The sequence below is a fragment of the Malaclemys terrapin genome, chromosome 2, assembly GCF_027887155.1.
Source record: "Malaclemys terrapin pileata isolate rMalTer1 chromosome 2, rMalTer1.hap1, whole genome shotgun sequence".
NCBI classification, from domain to species: domain Eukaryota; kingdom Metazoa; phylum Chordata; order Testudines; family Emydidae; genus Malaclemys; species Malaclemys terrapin.
This window is the reverse complement of record NC_071506.1, coordinates 82,066,421-82,081,796: the sequence shown is the minus strand read 5'-3', so window position 1 is coordinate 82,081,796 and position 15,376 is coordinate 82,066,421. Positions and strand designations below refer to the sequence as shown.

At 43.1% G+C, this 15,376-nt stretch overlaps 1 protein-coding gene across 2 annotated transcripts in view; it reads right to left on the bottom strand.

Annotated features, from left to right (window-relative positions):
• The window catches only part of ROCK1 (Rho associated coiled-coil containing protein kinase 1), a 177,997-nt gene that overhangs the window by 77,332 nt on the left and 85,289 nt on the right, over positions 1 to 15,376 (bottom strand). For both annotated transcript variants that reach the window (XM_054017505.1, XM_054017506.1), the window contains exons 8-10: positions 10,515 to 10,653; positions 7,912 to 8,003; positions 449 to 608 (exon numbers count right to left, since the gene is read on the bottom strand). In XM_054017505.1, coding sequence (XP_053873480.1) covers positions 449 to 608; positions 7,912 to 8,003; positions 10,515 to 10,653 — 391 coding nt within the window. The remainder of the gene's footprint in view (positions 1 to 448; positions 609 to 7,911; positions 8,004 to 10,514; positions 10,654 to 15,376) is intronic.

The following is a 15,376-nucleotide window of genomic DNA, read 5'->3' as shown; positions in this document are numbered from 1 at the left end:
TGCATTTGGCTTTTCATTGCCCTGGGATCACTGGTTTTGCCCTCATCCTTCTGGCTTTGCACAGACACACTCAAACTACTCTTTAACCCTTTGTATGCGATTCCATTTAGTAGGTGCCTCGTACACTTTCTAAGCCGAATTAATGTAATGTCATTATACATATGGTTAATTCGGAATCAGTAACACTGACCCGACTACAAAATTCCTGTAACATTTTAAAACTCTAACGTCTAGCGGTGGAACTATTTTCATGTAGATGCCACAAATGATGACACTAGAATTTTTCACTTTTAAACAGCCTATTAGGTAAATATACAGTGAGAGTGTGAGTGTCTGTGAGAGAGAGCGAGCGCACGCGCATGTGTACACACAAAAATATGTAAATAAGAATCAAAAATACAAAACTTGGTGATAGTACATAACATTAGTTTGTTTCCTCCATACTTACCGATGGTTGCTGTAGTATGTAAATCCTACAAAAGGTAGCTGGTTGCCAACAAATGCTTTTGGTATAGGGAATGTTTCTTCCTCTCCCTTGTCTTCTTCCAAATCATCGAAGTTACTAGTGTCAATATCACTACTTAAATCAGGAACAACTGGTGCTACAGCTGGAATAAAATAAAATGATCATTCCACTCAAATGACAACCAGCCAAATGACAAATAAATGTAAATGTTATGATCAATATTAGAATTGTCCCTTCTGTTACAGTCAATTTTTGTGTTATTTTAAATAGTCGTGACTTGACATTTAGGGATTTGTGTGTGTCAGTAGCTGGACAGATGTGACAGCGATCATCTGAACAAATTTAGGTCCCGATCCTATAGTATATGGGGCAATGCAGATTCAGTAGGACACTGTGCAGGTACAGCAGTTCACTTTTATGCTATGTAATACATAGATCTACGTTGAGGCCATGATCCTGTCAAGTTAACCATGGACATCATGAAAAGTCAATAGAGGAGTTCAGAAACAAAAACTGAAGTGAAGACCAGTGTGTGTTCTGGCTCTTTTGTGCCACTCTGGCAGTGAAAGAGGCAGAAAGAAGCCAGATTTGTCCAGCTGAGAATTCTGTTGGTGTTGAGTTCTCAGTTGGAGCAGAGCAAGCATACTTGGTTCCTGCACTACCCATCCTTCGCTACTCAGCCATGGCTCAGAGGGCATACAGAGACAGAAGGGGGCTTGATCAGAGCACATCCTGCCCAATCCCCAACTGACAAAGTCTGGAGACTACAAGCAAGGAAAGTTTAGAGCATTCCCCACTGTCTGACTGGATCTAAATTCTGGGGCAGCAGATAATCTGGCCCTCAATTCTCCAAGAGGTTAAGGTACAAACAAAAGCCCCATATTTTCAATAACTCTGAAGAACTTTTGTGCTGGCTTTCATCAGGCAATTTTTGAAATTCAAATCTATTCATTTATCACATGCACTTACACTGTTCTTGTTCTTTCAAGAAAAAGTTTATTTTGGGTTCAAATCAGAGTTATAGGGTTTTTTTAATTATTTTTAAAACTATTTGTACAACAAGGAGATATAGTTACTCTCATACCTTATAATCACACATCCTTTGGTCTTGCCACAAGCCCCTCAGTGGGCAACTATTTGCACCAGCAGCAAAGAAAAGAATGGTTACTTATCCTTCAGTAACTCTGATTCTTCAAGAAGTTGTAAGTCACTGCAGATCCCACTGTAGGTGCGCATACGTGTGCAATTGGATTCTTCTGAATAGCAAAGTGGGGGAAGGGGTGTCTGTACTTATACCCCCATATGAGGGCATAAAGAGTGGGCCAGCCAACACCCTCCCTCAGTTCCCCCACAATTCAAACCCTGTGATAACTGAAGGCTCCAAAAAGCAGAAATGGGAAGGGAGCTCCCGCAGGTCATTGGATCCACACTGCCAACAACATCTCAAAGAATCACAATTACTGGAGAGTAAATAACCTTGCTTTCTTTTTTGAGTACGTGTCAGCGTGGATTCTAGGTAAGCAACTGGCAAGCAGTATCCCCCTGGGAAGGTGGTAATGAGGAGTTCCAGCTAAATCACTTGAATAATGATTTTACTACTGCTCTACCACCTAAGTCCAAGCAAAAAATGTCTAACAGAAGTCAGTGGGTTACTCTACATCATTGCTTTGCAGATTTCTGATATTGGTAATTTTCTGATGCAGGCAATGATGCAGCCTGACCTTTGGTGGAGTGAGTCTCATCTACGATGGAAGAGGTACACCAGCCAACTGGCAACATGATGAGATTCTTCGTGTATCCATTTTGAAAGTCATCTTGATGAGATGGCCTGACTTTTAGAGTGCCTGGCTATAATGCGAAATAGACTGGGTCACAGACTGAACAGTTTGGTCCTGTCAACATAATAAAGCGAAATCCTGGACACAACTAGTACAGTAGAACCTCAGAGTTACAAACACCAGAGTTACAAACTGACCCATCAACCATACATCTCAATTGGAACTGGAAGTACACAATCAGGCAGCAGCAGAGAGAAAGGGAAATAAATAAACAAACAAAAAAGGCAAATACTGTGTTAAACCTAAACTACTAAAATAAAAAGGAAAGCAGTATTTTTCTTGTGCATAGTCAAGTTTCAAAGCTATATTAAGTCAATGTTCAGTTGTAAACTTTTGAAAAAAAAAACAATATTTTGTTCAAAGTTACGAACATTTTAGCGTTACGAATAACCTCCATTCCCGAGGTGTTTGTAACTCTGATGTTCTACTGTATAGGCAGTTGCTTTTCTCCCAGTGCCTAGTATGGTTTCAGGAAGAAGAAAAGTAGATTAATTGATTGGTTTAGATGAAAATCTGAGTCCACCTTGGGAATGAATTTCAGATGAGGTCTTGTATCATCTTGTCTCTGTGGGGTGTTGTATAGTGAAGCTCAGCATAAGTGCCAGAAGCTCACACACTCTTCTGGCCAAAATAATAGCCACGAGGAAGATTAACTTAAGCATATATTGTTGTCAGGAGCATTCTGAGAGGTTCCATTAGGATGGGGAAAATGTGGTTGAGCTCCCAGGCAGAAATAAGTTCTTCAGCCGGTTGGTAAGTATTTATTAGCCCATGGAGGAACTCTGATACGGTCAGATGAGAAAAGAGAGAACTGTATCAGTGAATGAAAAGTAAAATTGTTGCAAAGTGGATCTTAACAGAACTGAATGAAAGGCCAGCCTCCTTCAGAACAACAGATAGTCAAGGATCTTCAGTATCAAGACCTGAACTGAATCCAGACCACGTTGATGTGCCCATATTGAAAATGTCTTCCATTTAGAAGAGTAAGTCTTTCTGGTTGACATTTACCTGTTTTGTATCAGGATTTTCTGGACCTGCACAGAGCAGCCCTTGTCTGGGGGTATTCAACTAGCCAATAACCCACACAATCAGGTGCAGTGACTTTGGGTCTGGATAGAGTAGCTGTCACAACCAGGTCGTGGGCAGCCAGACCTAATGGTCAGAGACAGAGTCCACAGTCATGAGACAGCTGTCAAAAGTGAGGATACGGAGATCAAAAGCCAGAGACAAATTTGAGATCAGAACCATGAGTCAGGAACCAAAGTCAAGCCAGCTCAGGATACTAGGAGGTTAGAGGCTGGAGAAAAAATTGGAGATCAGGAACCACAAGTCAGATGCCAGGAGTCAAGCCGGGTCAGGATGCCAAAAAAAAAAAAAAATCAAGCCAAGGGAGCAGGAAGCACAAGGCAAACAGTCTGGGACAGGGTGGAGCTCAGTTGTTTAAACAGCTTCCTGTTCCTACTGTTGGCTTAAGTACAGCCAGCAGTTCTTGGACTCCGCCAATAGGACTTCGGGGCAGAGCCTCAAATTGGGGCTGGGTTTCGTGGATCCTAGGTAAGCAGTTGTCAGTAGGCTACCAGGTGGAGGTTTGGAGCGTGACCATTCCTAGGAATCCTGCAGACCCAAGTTTGAGACAGTGGGTCATGACAGTAGCTGTCTATAGTGTTGGAAGTTCAGGTGCAGGCAGTCCAGAAATATATGTGCTACCCTGATGGCTCTGAGCTTCAGAACGTTGATGTGGAGCTCCATGTTTTCTGGAGACTAGGACCTTTGCATTTGTAAGTGATCCAGGTTGGCTCCCCAACCTGTCCCTGAGGCATCCATGATTAAAGTCCTTGTCAGAGAGATGGCAGAAGAACAGTACCCTTCCACACGTTTGTGGATTCCTTCCACCACCCCAGTTCAGCAACCATGTGAGGTGGAACCATGACCTTCTTGCTCATCTGGTGCTCCCCAGGGAAACAGACCACTATGAGGCAAAGTCAGAGCAGTCACAGGTGAAATCTGGCAAGTGGCATCATATATGTGCACACCGACATATGACCTAGCAGTCCCAGACACATGTGGTCAGGTTTCATTCTTTCTTGAGCCCTAGCGATTGCACTGACATGAAAGTACACTATCTTCAAGAAGGTACACCTTCATCAATCTGGAGTCAAAGGCTCCTATGAACTCGATCATCTACAGTGGCAAGAGAAATGATTTTTTGTAGTTCACCAGGATGCTCAATTGAGATAAAAGGGAGATGGCAGCAAGCCTGGAATTATGCCATCTCCTGCTGGGATGTTCCCTTGATCAGCCAACTGTCCAGGTAAGGGAAAGAGTGCATGCCCCTTCTTCTGAGACATGTCGCTATTACTGATAGGCACTTTGCGAAGACTTTCAGATTGTGGAGAGCCAAATAGTAGTACCTTGTGCTAGTTATGTCTGGGACCCCAATGTGAACCGTAACTACTACATGTGGACCAGATGGAGGCTACATGGAAATATGCATCTTGCAAGTCAAGAGTTGCACAACCTTCTTGAGCATGAATTGATGGAATCAAAAAATGTTACCATCCTGAATCTGAGGCAGCCTTTGTATTTGTTCATTCTCCTCAGGTCTACGACAGAACAAAAAACCCGTCTTCAGGATAAGAATATATCAGGAGTAGAAGCTTCTTCCCCTGTACTCTTGCAGTATGTCTCCTACAGCTCCTACACACAACCCTTTAACAGGCTCTCATGAGAAGAGTCCCTGAAGAGGAACAGGGAAAGGGGGTGGATAGGAGGCATGCATTGGAAATGTATAGGCTAGCCTTAGGCAATGTCTAATGTCCATTTATCAGCTGTGATGGCCGCCCTGGCATGGTGGAAAGGGGCAAGGCAGTTCCCAAAGTTGGGGACAAGTCCCAGATTGGCTCCAGTGTGACTCACGATGCTCCTGGGCTTGCTTCTTTGTTGGTAATTTGGTTGTCAACTGCAGGAACAGGGTGGGGCCTTCTGCCTTTGTTGTGGCTGGTATTTGTATGGCTTTCTATATGAAGCCAGTGCATAGATCCCCAGGAATCACATCACGGCCCTTGAGGAAATAGAGTGCTTCATCTGTTCTCGGGATGATGAGCTAACTTCCCTTGTAGGGCACATTCTCCATAGTAGCCTGTACCTCATGTAATATGCCTGAAGCCATAAGGACTGCTTCATGGAGAGACATACAGGGTATGTGGATGGATGGATGGCCTAACATGTAAGTAAATCAGGCTTACCCTCAAAGAGTTCTTCAACCATCCAAGGAAGACCGATTCTTGTTGGAGACTTAATACTCAGAAGAACTGAAAAAACATTCTGCAAGGGACAGGTGGACAACAGGATAGTGCACTGGGAAAGTCAAGTAGACAGGAAAGGATCCATTAGTAATGGTTCATATCAGCATTAATTACACTACATTGCCAGGATATCTTGCAGACAGTAGATGACTTCAGGGAACTCAGAAGCATGCTGAAGAAGAATCCCCAAGCGATATTCTCCGAGACTGCTCGTAGGAAAGGAACTAAGGAAGACCGAAGATCGTGGAAGTGAATCACTGATTAGGTAAGTGGTATAGGGTTGAGGGCTTTGGTTTTGTGTAACATTAGCCCACCTTCTGTGGCAGAGATTCCCGGCCGCGGCCCCACTGCCAGCCCAAGCCCACCTCCAGCTGTGGCCCCAGCCTCGGCTCCCTTACCCCTGTCTGCGTTGTTGTCGTCTCCCCGAGCCGCGGCCCCACTCCTGGCCTCGGCAGGGAGGTGCGGATTGGTGGGGGGGGGGCCGCAACCCTCAAAAGTTTGGGGGTATAAAGAGGGAAGATACGAGCACTTGGTTAGCACAAAATCAAGATGTTGAAAACAGATTTAATCAAGAGCCCAAAGGACATGAAGAAAAGAAATTCTTGAATTGCCTACACACTAACACTAGGTGCCTGGTAGCAAACAAGAGGAATTGTTTATGAGCATACATTTGATCTAGTTGGTATTACTTAAATCTGGTGTGATGATTCACATGACTGGATGTTAAAAATCAAAGGTTCTAATCTATTTAGGAAGTATAGAGTGGGCAAAGGGGGGTGCGGGGTGTCTCTCTACATCAAAAATGACATTACTTGTTTCCAAGTCACTAACAACTTAGAAGAAAATGATCTCGAATGCTTATGGATCAATGTCCTAACAGATAAAGCATAAGATGAGCTATTAGTTTGTATCTGCTACAGACCACCAAATCACACTAGGGAACAGTATATGACCACTTCCTCGAGCACCTGTCTATAATGTGGAAGGGAAAAAAAAAACCTGGGTGATCATGTGGGTCCTTCAATTTGAGTGACATGTGCCAATACTAAAACATTTTTGGAATTTCTAAACATTATAGATGACAATTTCCTAACTCGGAAAGTGTTGCACCCAACTTGGGGAAAACTGTGTTAGACCTTGTTCTAACAGAAGAACTGATCACAGAAGTAAGTTAATGATAGTTTAGATACAAGCCAGAGATAGTAAGGCTTAAAACCGCTCCACCCTTTATGCCCTCACACCAGAGCATAAAGAGGCTCAGGTGCATGCACAGTGCCAATGGACATTGCTATTCAAAAGAATCCAATCTTGGGCACGAGATGCATGCACACCTACAATGGGATCCACACAGACATATACTCGAAGAACACCAACTACATCATTACCAGCCGTTACCCTCTCTGTAAAAATCTGCCTCCTTAGGCTTGATGAGTATGACCGGATACCATCCACTCTGAAAAAGTGTGACTGCACAATTCTTACCTTATACAAAAAGCTTTATCCTTGTGAGTTCGGTTTATGAAAAAAATGTAAATAGTCTTTATTTTTAATAAAGATGAAGAGATTCAACCCTGAATCAAGCTATAAAAATAAATAAGCCACAGCACTATCCTCCCAGGCATAAAACTGAATAAACAGGCTTTATACTGTGTTCTAAAAGTTAAACTGACGTGGTTTTATCAGACCAGTGGGAGAAAGAATGCCAGAGTTGAGTGACCCTATACTGAAAAAACTTTGCCTCCAGCTCCCAGACTTTCAAACTGAGACATGGTTAGCAAGAAGTTACCAGTTGATCTCCACTGTGTGATGACCCAGAGGAGAATTTTTCAGATAACTCAGACAAACATTGTTCTTAAAAAAAATACAGTTCCTGAAGCACAGTGATAATATGCTTTCTATGACTCAAACCAATAAGCAAGCAGGCAGATACATTCTGTACCACAAACTTCTAAGACACTTTAATTCCATATCAAAACTTTCTATTGTCACTTACCTTCCAAAAGCTTATATCATCATCATCATCAATTAAGGCATAATAAATACAGAAGACAATATTGCTAAGAAACTGATCTGGTCTCAGCATTTGCTAAAAGAAAAAAAATAGACTGAAGAAAATCCTGAACTGTGTGGGAAATCTAAACAGACTTGCCTCTTAGCAAAGTATAGAACAAAATGTTAATTATATTAATTCAATATTTAAAGAGAGAAAAGCCTTCCATTAGAACAGAGTGGTGACATCACTTTTGCTGATACACATTGTAAATAAGAGAATATTACTGCTTCAGTACAAAGAACTACTTACTGTCTCGAAGAGTTTCCCAAGCCCACTGATCATTTTTGAAGAAGAGGTGTCGCTTGATTTCTTCTACACCATTTCGTCCTAACCTCACTTCCCTATAAACAATGTTTAAAAAAAAATAAAATACTGTGTAAGATTTTTTCCTTTCTGTTAACAAGATTGATTCAAATATCCTAGAGTTAGAGGTGAGAGTTTACATCTGCCAACTAAGGGCAGTATAAAAGCTCTAGTTTCTCTGAAGTTGTGACATAGAATGCCCTATACCAGTACAAGTAGGTTCATGAGGTTTCTTCCCTTCATCCCATAACGCAATCTGGTCTTAGGTCTTGTCTACCAGAGGGAAGTTTTATCAGTTATACTGATATATTCATCTGCTCCCTCTCCCTCTCTCATTCAGCTATAACTGTGGCATTTTTGGTTTAGCTTAAACCAAAAATGCCACAGTTATAAGTGACATAAGCTAAACAAACAAATCAACTAACTAACCAACTCCACTCTTATTCTACAATTAGAGTACCTAAAAGGAGATGTTATACTGATATAATTATATTTATTTAAATTCACACCTTTGGTCATACAAAATAAACTTTTAAGTGTAGACAAGGCCTTGCGCTATCAAATTCACAGCTAAAGAAATGTCCCTCTAATTTAAGAAACTGGGTCCAATTATCCTCTGACTTCCACTGTTGTAAATCAGTAACTCCATAAAAGTCAGTTTCATTTGCTGTAGGAGAGAGGAAAATTAGGCCCATTATCTCTTGTCTAAGTTCTTTACGATATAAATAGTATAGTATTCACTGACAGCATTCACACACTTTCAGAAAGAGCAGAACCAATCAATCAATAATACTGCTCCATATGACTCAGTCAATTTTCCTATGTAGCATTTCCACGTGCAGACCACTGCTACTTGGCTACAATGCAAAAGAAAATGAAAGCGACAGGTAAAAAAATAAAGCAATAAAAAGAGGGGAGAGGGAAAAGGAAAAGGCAAGACAAGGAAAAAACAGACTGAGAAAGATGAAATGGGAGGAAGAGAAAGAGACAATAATATTAGGGCAGAGGTAAAGGCCAGAATAAAAACTAATACACCTCTACACCGATTTAACGCGACCCGATATAACACGAATTCGGATATAACGCGGTAAAGCAGTGCTCCGGGGGGAGTGGGGCTGCACACTCTGGCGGATCAAAGCAAGTTCAATATAACGTGGTTTCACCTATAATGCGATAAGATTTTTTGGTTCCCGAGAACAGCGTTATATCGGGGTAGAGGTATACTGGTAACTCCACATAAAATGTTCACTCTAAAATTGAAATTAATTATTACAATTAGATTTTTGGTAGTCCACCAGACTACCATAAAATAAAAAATGTTACCTTTATAATAATCTAAAAAGTACTGAAGAAGAGAAAACTGTATTTAAAAATTAGGATTCTCTCTTCTCTTGCCACATACTCACCTAGATATTTGCTTACACTGTTGGAGCCTGGATAACATTTAACCCCATGCTCTCAAAATCCCACGAGAAAAACTGAATTTGAAATGTCCAGAATTAACTTTTCCATATTGTCTTTTTATGGAATTTAAGAGATTGAGTTCCCATCAACATTTTCAATTACCAGGTAGTTCCCAGGTAAGCATGTAATTCTGTTTTAAGGGTTATTAATTTATTCTAAAATCAAGCAACTTCCATTTAACAATGTAGCAAGTGCTACATGAAATTAGCAATTCAAAAGTTCCCATGATGAAAAACACTTCTCGTGTAAAAACTGTGAATTAAATGTGAAGTTAAGATATGAATGCCAAATTGATATTTCAAGTCTATTCTTATTTGCAGGCCCTATTGATGAGAGTGGAATATCATTTGAGATGCTAGCAACTGAACCAACAAAGTTCTCTGGTTCCACTGCCCTTATTACCTGGGGAATCAGAATGAGAGACACAGAGGATCCTTACTTTTTAAGAGAATGTGAGTTGTGTTCTTGTAACTTAAAGGAAAAGTCTATCTAAGCTTGTAGTAAAGCATAAGATTAGATGAGACTAAATATGCAAGCTGTCTGTTTTAAAATCTTTTTTTCTGTAATGTTTTGTTCCAAGTAATAAATAAAAAAAGTTTGTTTTAAGGCTTTGGTCAATATGACTAGTCACTGGTTCCCAAACAGAGGAAATGCAGATGCCTGAAACCTCGTCAGACCTATAGGGTGATATGCAGCTAGAATACTCACAGTAGTTTACAGGTGTCCGGGTCAAATAAGGGGAGAAATTGTGAGATTCCAGCCCAAGAAAGGTAAAGAGGAGCGGGGGATGGGAGAAGGGAAGAAAAAAATGGAAATAAGTAAACCTGATGGAGGTGCACGCAAAGACAAGAAAAAGGACAGAAGGTACAGCTGACCCCACAACTGTGACAGTGTCTATATGGTAGCAGAAATATATTACATAAAAGGTCAAAACAATGGGTGTTTGTTACTGTTCAACTGTTTAGAATACCACTAGAAAATCATGCATACACAAAATGCTTTTTGTTTGTTCTGGTCACAAGAGGAGAAAATGTCATTAACAAAAACTTATTTAAAATTCTGAATAAAACTTTGGGCTATTTTACCTGTCAGTTAGGAAGGCACACATAAGGTTTTTTGCATCTTTAGAGATATCATTATCGTCAGGGAAGGTAAGAGAATTCTTATGGTTCATAATCTTACTATATGTTCCAACCAAGGAATCCGCATAAAAAGGTGTATCACCTGAAGAAACAGCAGTACAAAAATTAAATATCTTAATATAATATAAATATCAAAAGTACTGGAAGTTTTAATTGAGAACATTTATTTCTTTATTATACGCTGTGCCTTTGAAGACACTCAGTGCCAATACACAATTAAAAGTGCATACAGTCTTCTTTTTAAAACTTTAATAAAAATATCTACTAATAGTCCCCATATTTGAGTTATATAGCATACCACTTTCTTAAAAACTTGATGTATGACATACAACATGCAAGTTTCTATTTTTTGTGCACATTCATTTTAAATCTTAATAGGTATAAAATAAGTATTTCTAGGCTTTATGGCAAAACAAATGCCTAAGGAAGCCTAAAACGTTTGATTATAGCATCTTTCTAAAACATCTAAGGTTTTCAGATAATGCGTCAAAAGGAAACACAATGAAGATGCCGTTATCAGTCTTTCGTATTACTCAAATTACAAGAAACAAATTTGTCACAAGATGTCTTGATATATGTTGGTATGCAGCTGAATTTCATTGAATGGCTTGACTTTTTAATGTTTCTAATTCAACTTTGACATTCCTGCTGTTATCTGGATTATTGTTGAACACGAGCCAGAGTTCGCCTTGCTTCCATTTTTACAAAACGGAAACCAAGAAAAATACAACATTTTGAATAGCTCTTGGAGAAAATTGTGGGGAGGGAGACCTAAAAGGGAAGGTAGACAAGTGGGGGGAAATCTTGGCTGGAGAAAAAAAAAAAAAAAAAAACAGTTACTAACCTTTTGTAACTGTTGTTCTTTGAGATGTGTTGCTCATGTCCATTCCATGCTAGGTGTGTGCATCCCCACATGCACAGTTGCCAGAGATTTTTTCCCCCTTAGTAGTATCCATGGGACCAGCCCTAGGGCCCCCTATAGCCCTGCAAACATACCGGGGCTCTGCAATCTCTCAGTTCCTTCTCGCTGGTAACTCCGATAGAGGGATAAGAGGGCAGGTCATGGAATGTACATGAGAAACACATCTTGAAGAACAACAGTTATGAAAGGTTAACAACCATTTTTTCTTCTTCTGAGTGCTTCCTCATGTCCATTCCACACTAGGTTACTCACAAGCAATATCCCCGGGCTCTGAGTTCATGGACATGCTGATTGCAACATTGCTCTCCCAAAACTGGCATCGTCACGGGTCTGTTGGGTGAAGATGTAGTGGTATGTGAAGGTATGAACAGACAACCATGTTGCAGCTCTGCAGATGTCCTGGATTGGTATCTGCGTGAGGAATACTACTGACAAAGCCTGGGCTCTCATGAAATGAGTGATCACGATGGTCGGAGGCGGAACTTTCACCTGCTCATAGCAAGCTCGGATGCAGGCAGTTATCCAGGATGAGATTCTTTGGGATGACACCGGTAGTCCTTTCATCCTTTTCACTGCTGCTACACAAAGTTCTGTAGACTTGCGAAAGGGCTTAGTCCTCTCAATATAGAAGACCAGACCCACCTAACATCTAAAATGTATACAGCAGATGTTCCTCATCAGGTCTGTAGGGCTTTGGAAAGAAGACTGACAGAAAAATGTTCTGGTTGTTATGGAATTGTGACATCACCTTTGGAAGGAAAGCCAGGTGGGGGTGCACCTGGACCTTGTCCTTGAAGAGCATCGTATAAGGGGATTCTGATGTCAGGGCTTTGATCTCTGAGACCTTTCTGGCTGAAGTGATCAACACTAGGAAGGCAACCTTCTCCCGACAGGAGCAGTAAGGAATAAGATGCCAACAGTTTGAAGGGGGGCCCTGTGAGCTTTAATAGGACCAGGTTTAAGTCCCATAGGAAAATCAGGTTGCGAGCCTGCGTGCAGAGCCTTCCAAGTCCTTGAGGAACCTAACCATCAGCTTGTGGGAGAAGACTGATCTTCCCTGTACTGAAGGTTGGAAGGCTGAGATGGCTGCGATGTGAACATTAACAGATGATAGAACCAGACCTTGATGTTTCAGGTGGAGCAGATACTCCAAGATGGATGGCAGGGAAGACCGAGATGGAGAACGATTCCATTTGGAGGTCCAACAAGAGAAATGTTTCCACTGGACCTTCCATCAGGACTACCTACTTGGCTTTCTGCTACCTAGCAAGACTTGCGGAACCGGATTCGAGCAGTCCTGCTCCTCAGGGTTCAGCAACACAGCAGCCATGCCATCAGGTACAGGGAAGCAAGGTTTGGGTGAAACAATCAGCCGTGGTCTTCCAAAATCAAGTCCGGACAGGGTGGGAGTGCTAGTGGAGCTGCCACTGAGAGGTCCAGAAGGATGCCGAACCAATGCTGGTGGAGATATCATGATAACCTTTGCCTTGTCCCTCTTGATCTTTAGAGGACCTTGTGAATCCAGGGGATCGGTGGGAAGGTGTACAGCAGGCCATCTGCCCACGAGAGCAGGAAGGCATCAGAAAGGGAGCCCTTGCTGAGCCTGTGCACAGAACAGAACCAGTGGCATTTCCTGTTCTGTCTGGTGACAAACAGGTCCACCTGAAGAGTCCCCCACTTCTGGAAGATAACACTGGTGACCTCTGAGTGAAAAGACTACTCGGGGAGAGAAGAAAAGGACCTGCTAAGGTGATCTGCCAACGCATTTCAGTCTCCTGGGAGGTGCGATGCCTCGAGATGAATAGCGTGCTTCATGCAGAAGGCCCACAGTTGGAGGGCCTCCTGACACATATCTGAGGATCAAGATCCCCCTTGCTTGTTGATGTAAAACGTTGAGGCCATGTTGTTTGTCAAGACCTGAACAACCTTGCCTGGAACATGTGTGGAAATAAGTGTCCTTTAAATCGAGGGTGACGTACCATTTTCCTGGATTCAGGGAGGGAATGATGGAGGCCAGGGAGACCATGCCAAACTTCAATTTCTTGAGATATTTGTTGAGGCAATGCAGGTCCAGGATGCGTCGTAGGCCCCCTTTGGCATTCGGGATTAGGAAAAATCAGGAGTAAAACCCCTTCCTGCTCAAGTCTCGAGGAAGTTCCTCTACAGCCCCTAGACACAGGAGGGCTCGTACCTCCTGGATGAGATGCTTCTCGTAAGAAGGGTCCCTGAAGAGGGACAGGGTTGGAGGGATGGGGTGGAGGGGTGGATGAAAACTGCAGTATGTAACCAACTGTTGCAGTACTGGGCACCCAACAGTCCAATGTTATGTAGGACCACACAGGGCGGAAGGCAGTCCAAAAACAAAATGGGGGGTGGATCCTGAATCAAGTCTGGTATGTCGTCCTCAGGCGTGCCTTCAAAAGGCCTGCCTGGTCCCATTGGGGTATCTACTTGAGCCTGACTGGGAAGCTGAGGTAGAAGGCAGGGACTGACTATGTTTATAAACCTTTCCTTTTATAGGATTCCCACCTGGGTGGCCCTGAAAACTTGGGAGGCTGTTGAGACCTGAAATGCTTCCTGGAGGCCTCAGGAGTAAAGCATGGCCCTTCAGTCTTTGAGGCCGCAAAGCTTGGAGTCTGTCTGTTCGGAGAAAAAGGAGGTACCCTCAAAGAGGGAGGTACCCTAGGCAGACTGCTGCACCTCATGCAAGAGGCCCAATGACTGGAGCCATAAACAGCGCCTCATGATGACCACTGATGCAATCGTTGTGGCCGCTGAGTCAGCTGCATCCAGAGCTGCCTAGAGGGAGACCCTAGGCACCATCTTGTCTTCCTCCAGAATGACCATGAACTCCTGCCTTGACTCCAGCAGCACGGAGTCCCTAAACTTGACCACTGAGTCCCACAGGTTAAAATCGTACCTCCCCAACAATGCCTGCTGGTTAGAGATATGAAGCTAGAGGCTACCCGTGGAATAAACCTTTTGCCTGAACAGATCCAGCCTCTTAGCCTCTTTATTCTTTGAGGGTGGGGCTCTTGGGGTCCCATTCATTTGAGGCTGACACCACCAGTGACCCCGGGGGAGGGGGAATGTGAGTACACGTATTCAAACCCATTGGCCAGTACGTAGTACTTCGTCTCTGCCCTTTTTGGAGGTAGGGGGCAGAGACTAAGGGGTCTGCCATAGCGTCCTTACCGGCCCCAACACTACCTCATTGACTGGCAGGGCCATTCTGGAGGGATCCCCTGCAGCCAGGATATCGATCAGGCTGTGCGTGGACTCTTTTAGCTCCTCAGCTTCCAGCTCCAAGTTTGTGGCGTCCTGTTTCAGGAGCTCTTGATGGGCCCTGCAGTCATCTGGCAGAAACTGGTTACTAGGACCTGCGACCGCCTCATCCAGAGATGACAAGGAAGAGGCTAGCACTATAGGAGGGGCTGGTCCTTCCTCCTCCACTTGCACCACCTCCATTTGGACTACTTCAGTGACCTAGGTGCTGGGGTCCGGTGCCGGTCAGAATGAAACAGTGGCTCATCTCTTGGACACCACAAAGTGTGACCACAGGTTCCAATATTGCCAGTGCACTGGCCAATGGCTCAGGGGTCAAGCACCAGCTGCGGTGCCTTTACTGAAGTCCAGTGCATAAGTCGGGTACCGATACTTTTACGGCAGGGTGAAGGATTCCCCCTCAGATTCTGAAGAGGACTCTTCTCTTGGAGACCATGGCAGAGCCATACCCACTTCTGCCTCCACGTGGTGCCAGGAAATTAGTGACTGGCGCCGGGTTGAGGACCACTGTGGCAAGACAATGGAGGTCTTTCTTCTGGGAGGTGCCGCGTTGGTTGCTGTCGCGATGGAACTACCAACCTCTTAAACCCTCTATCCC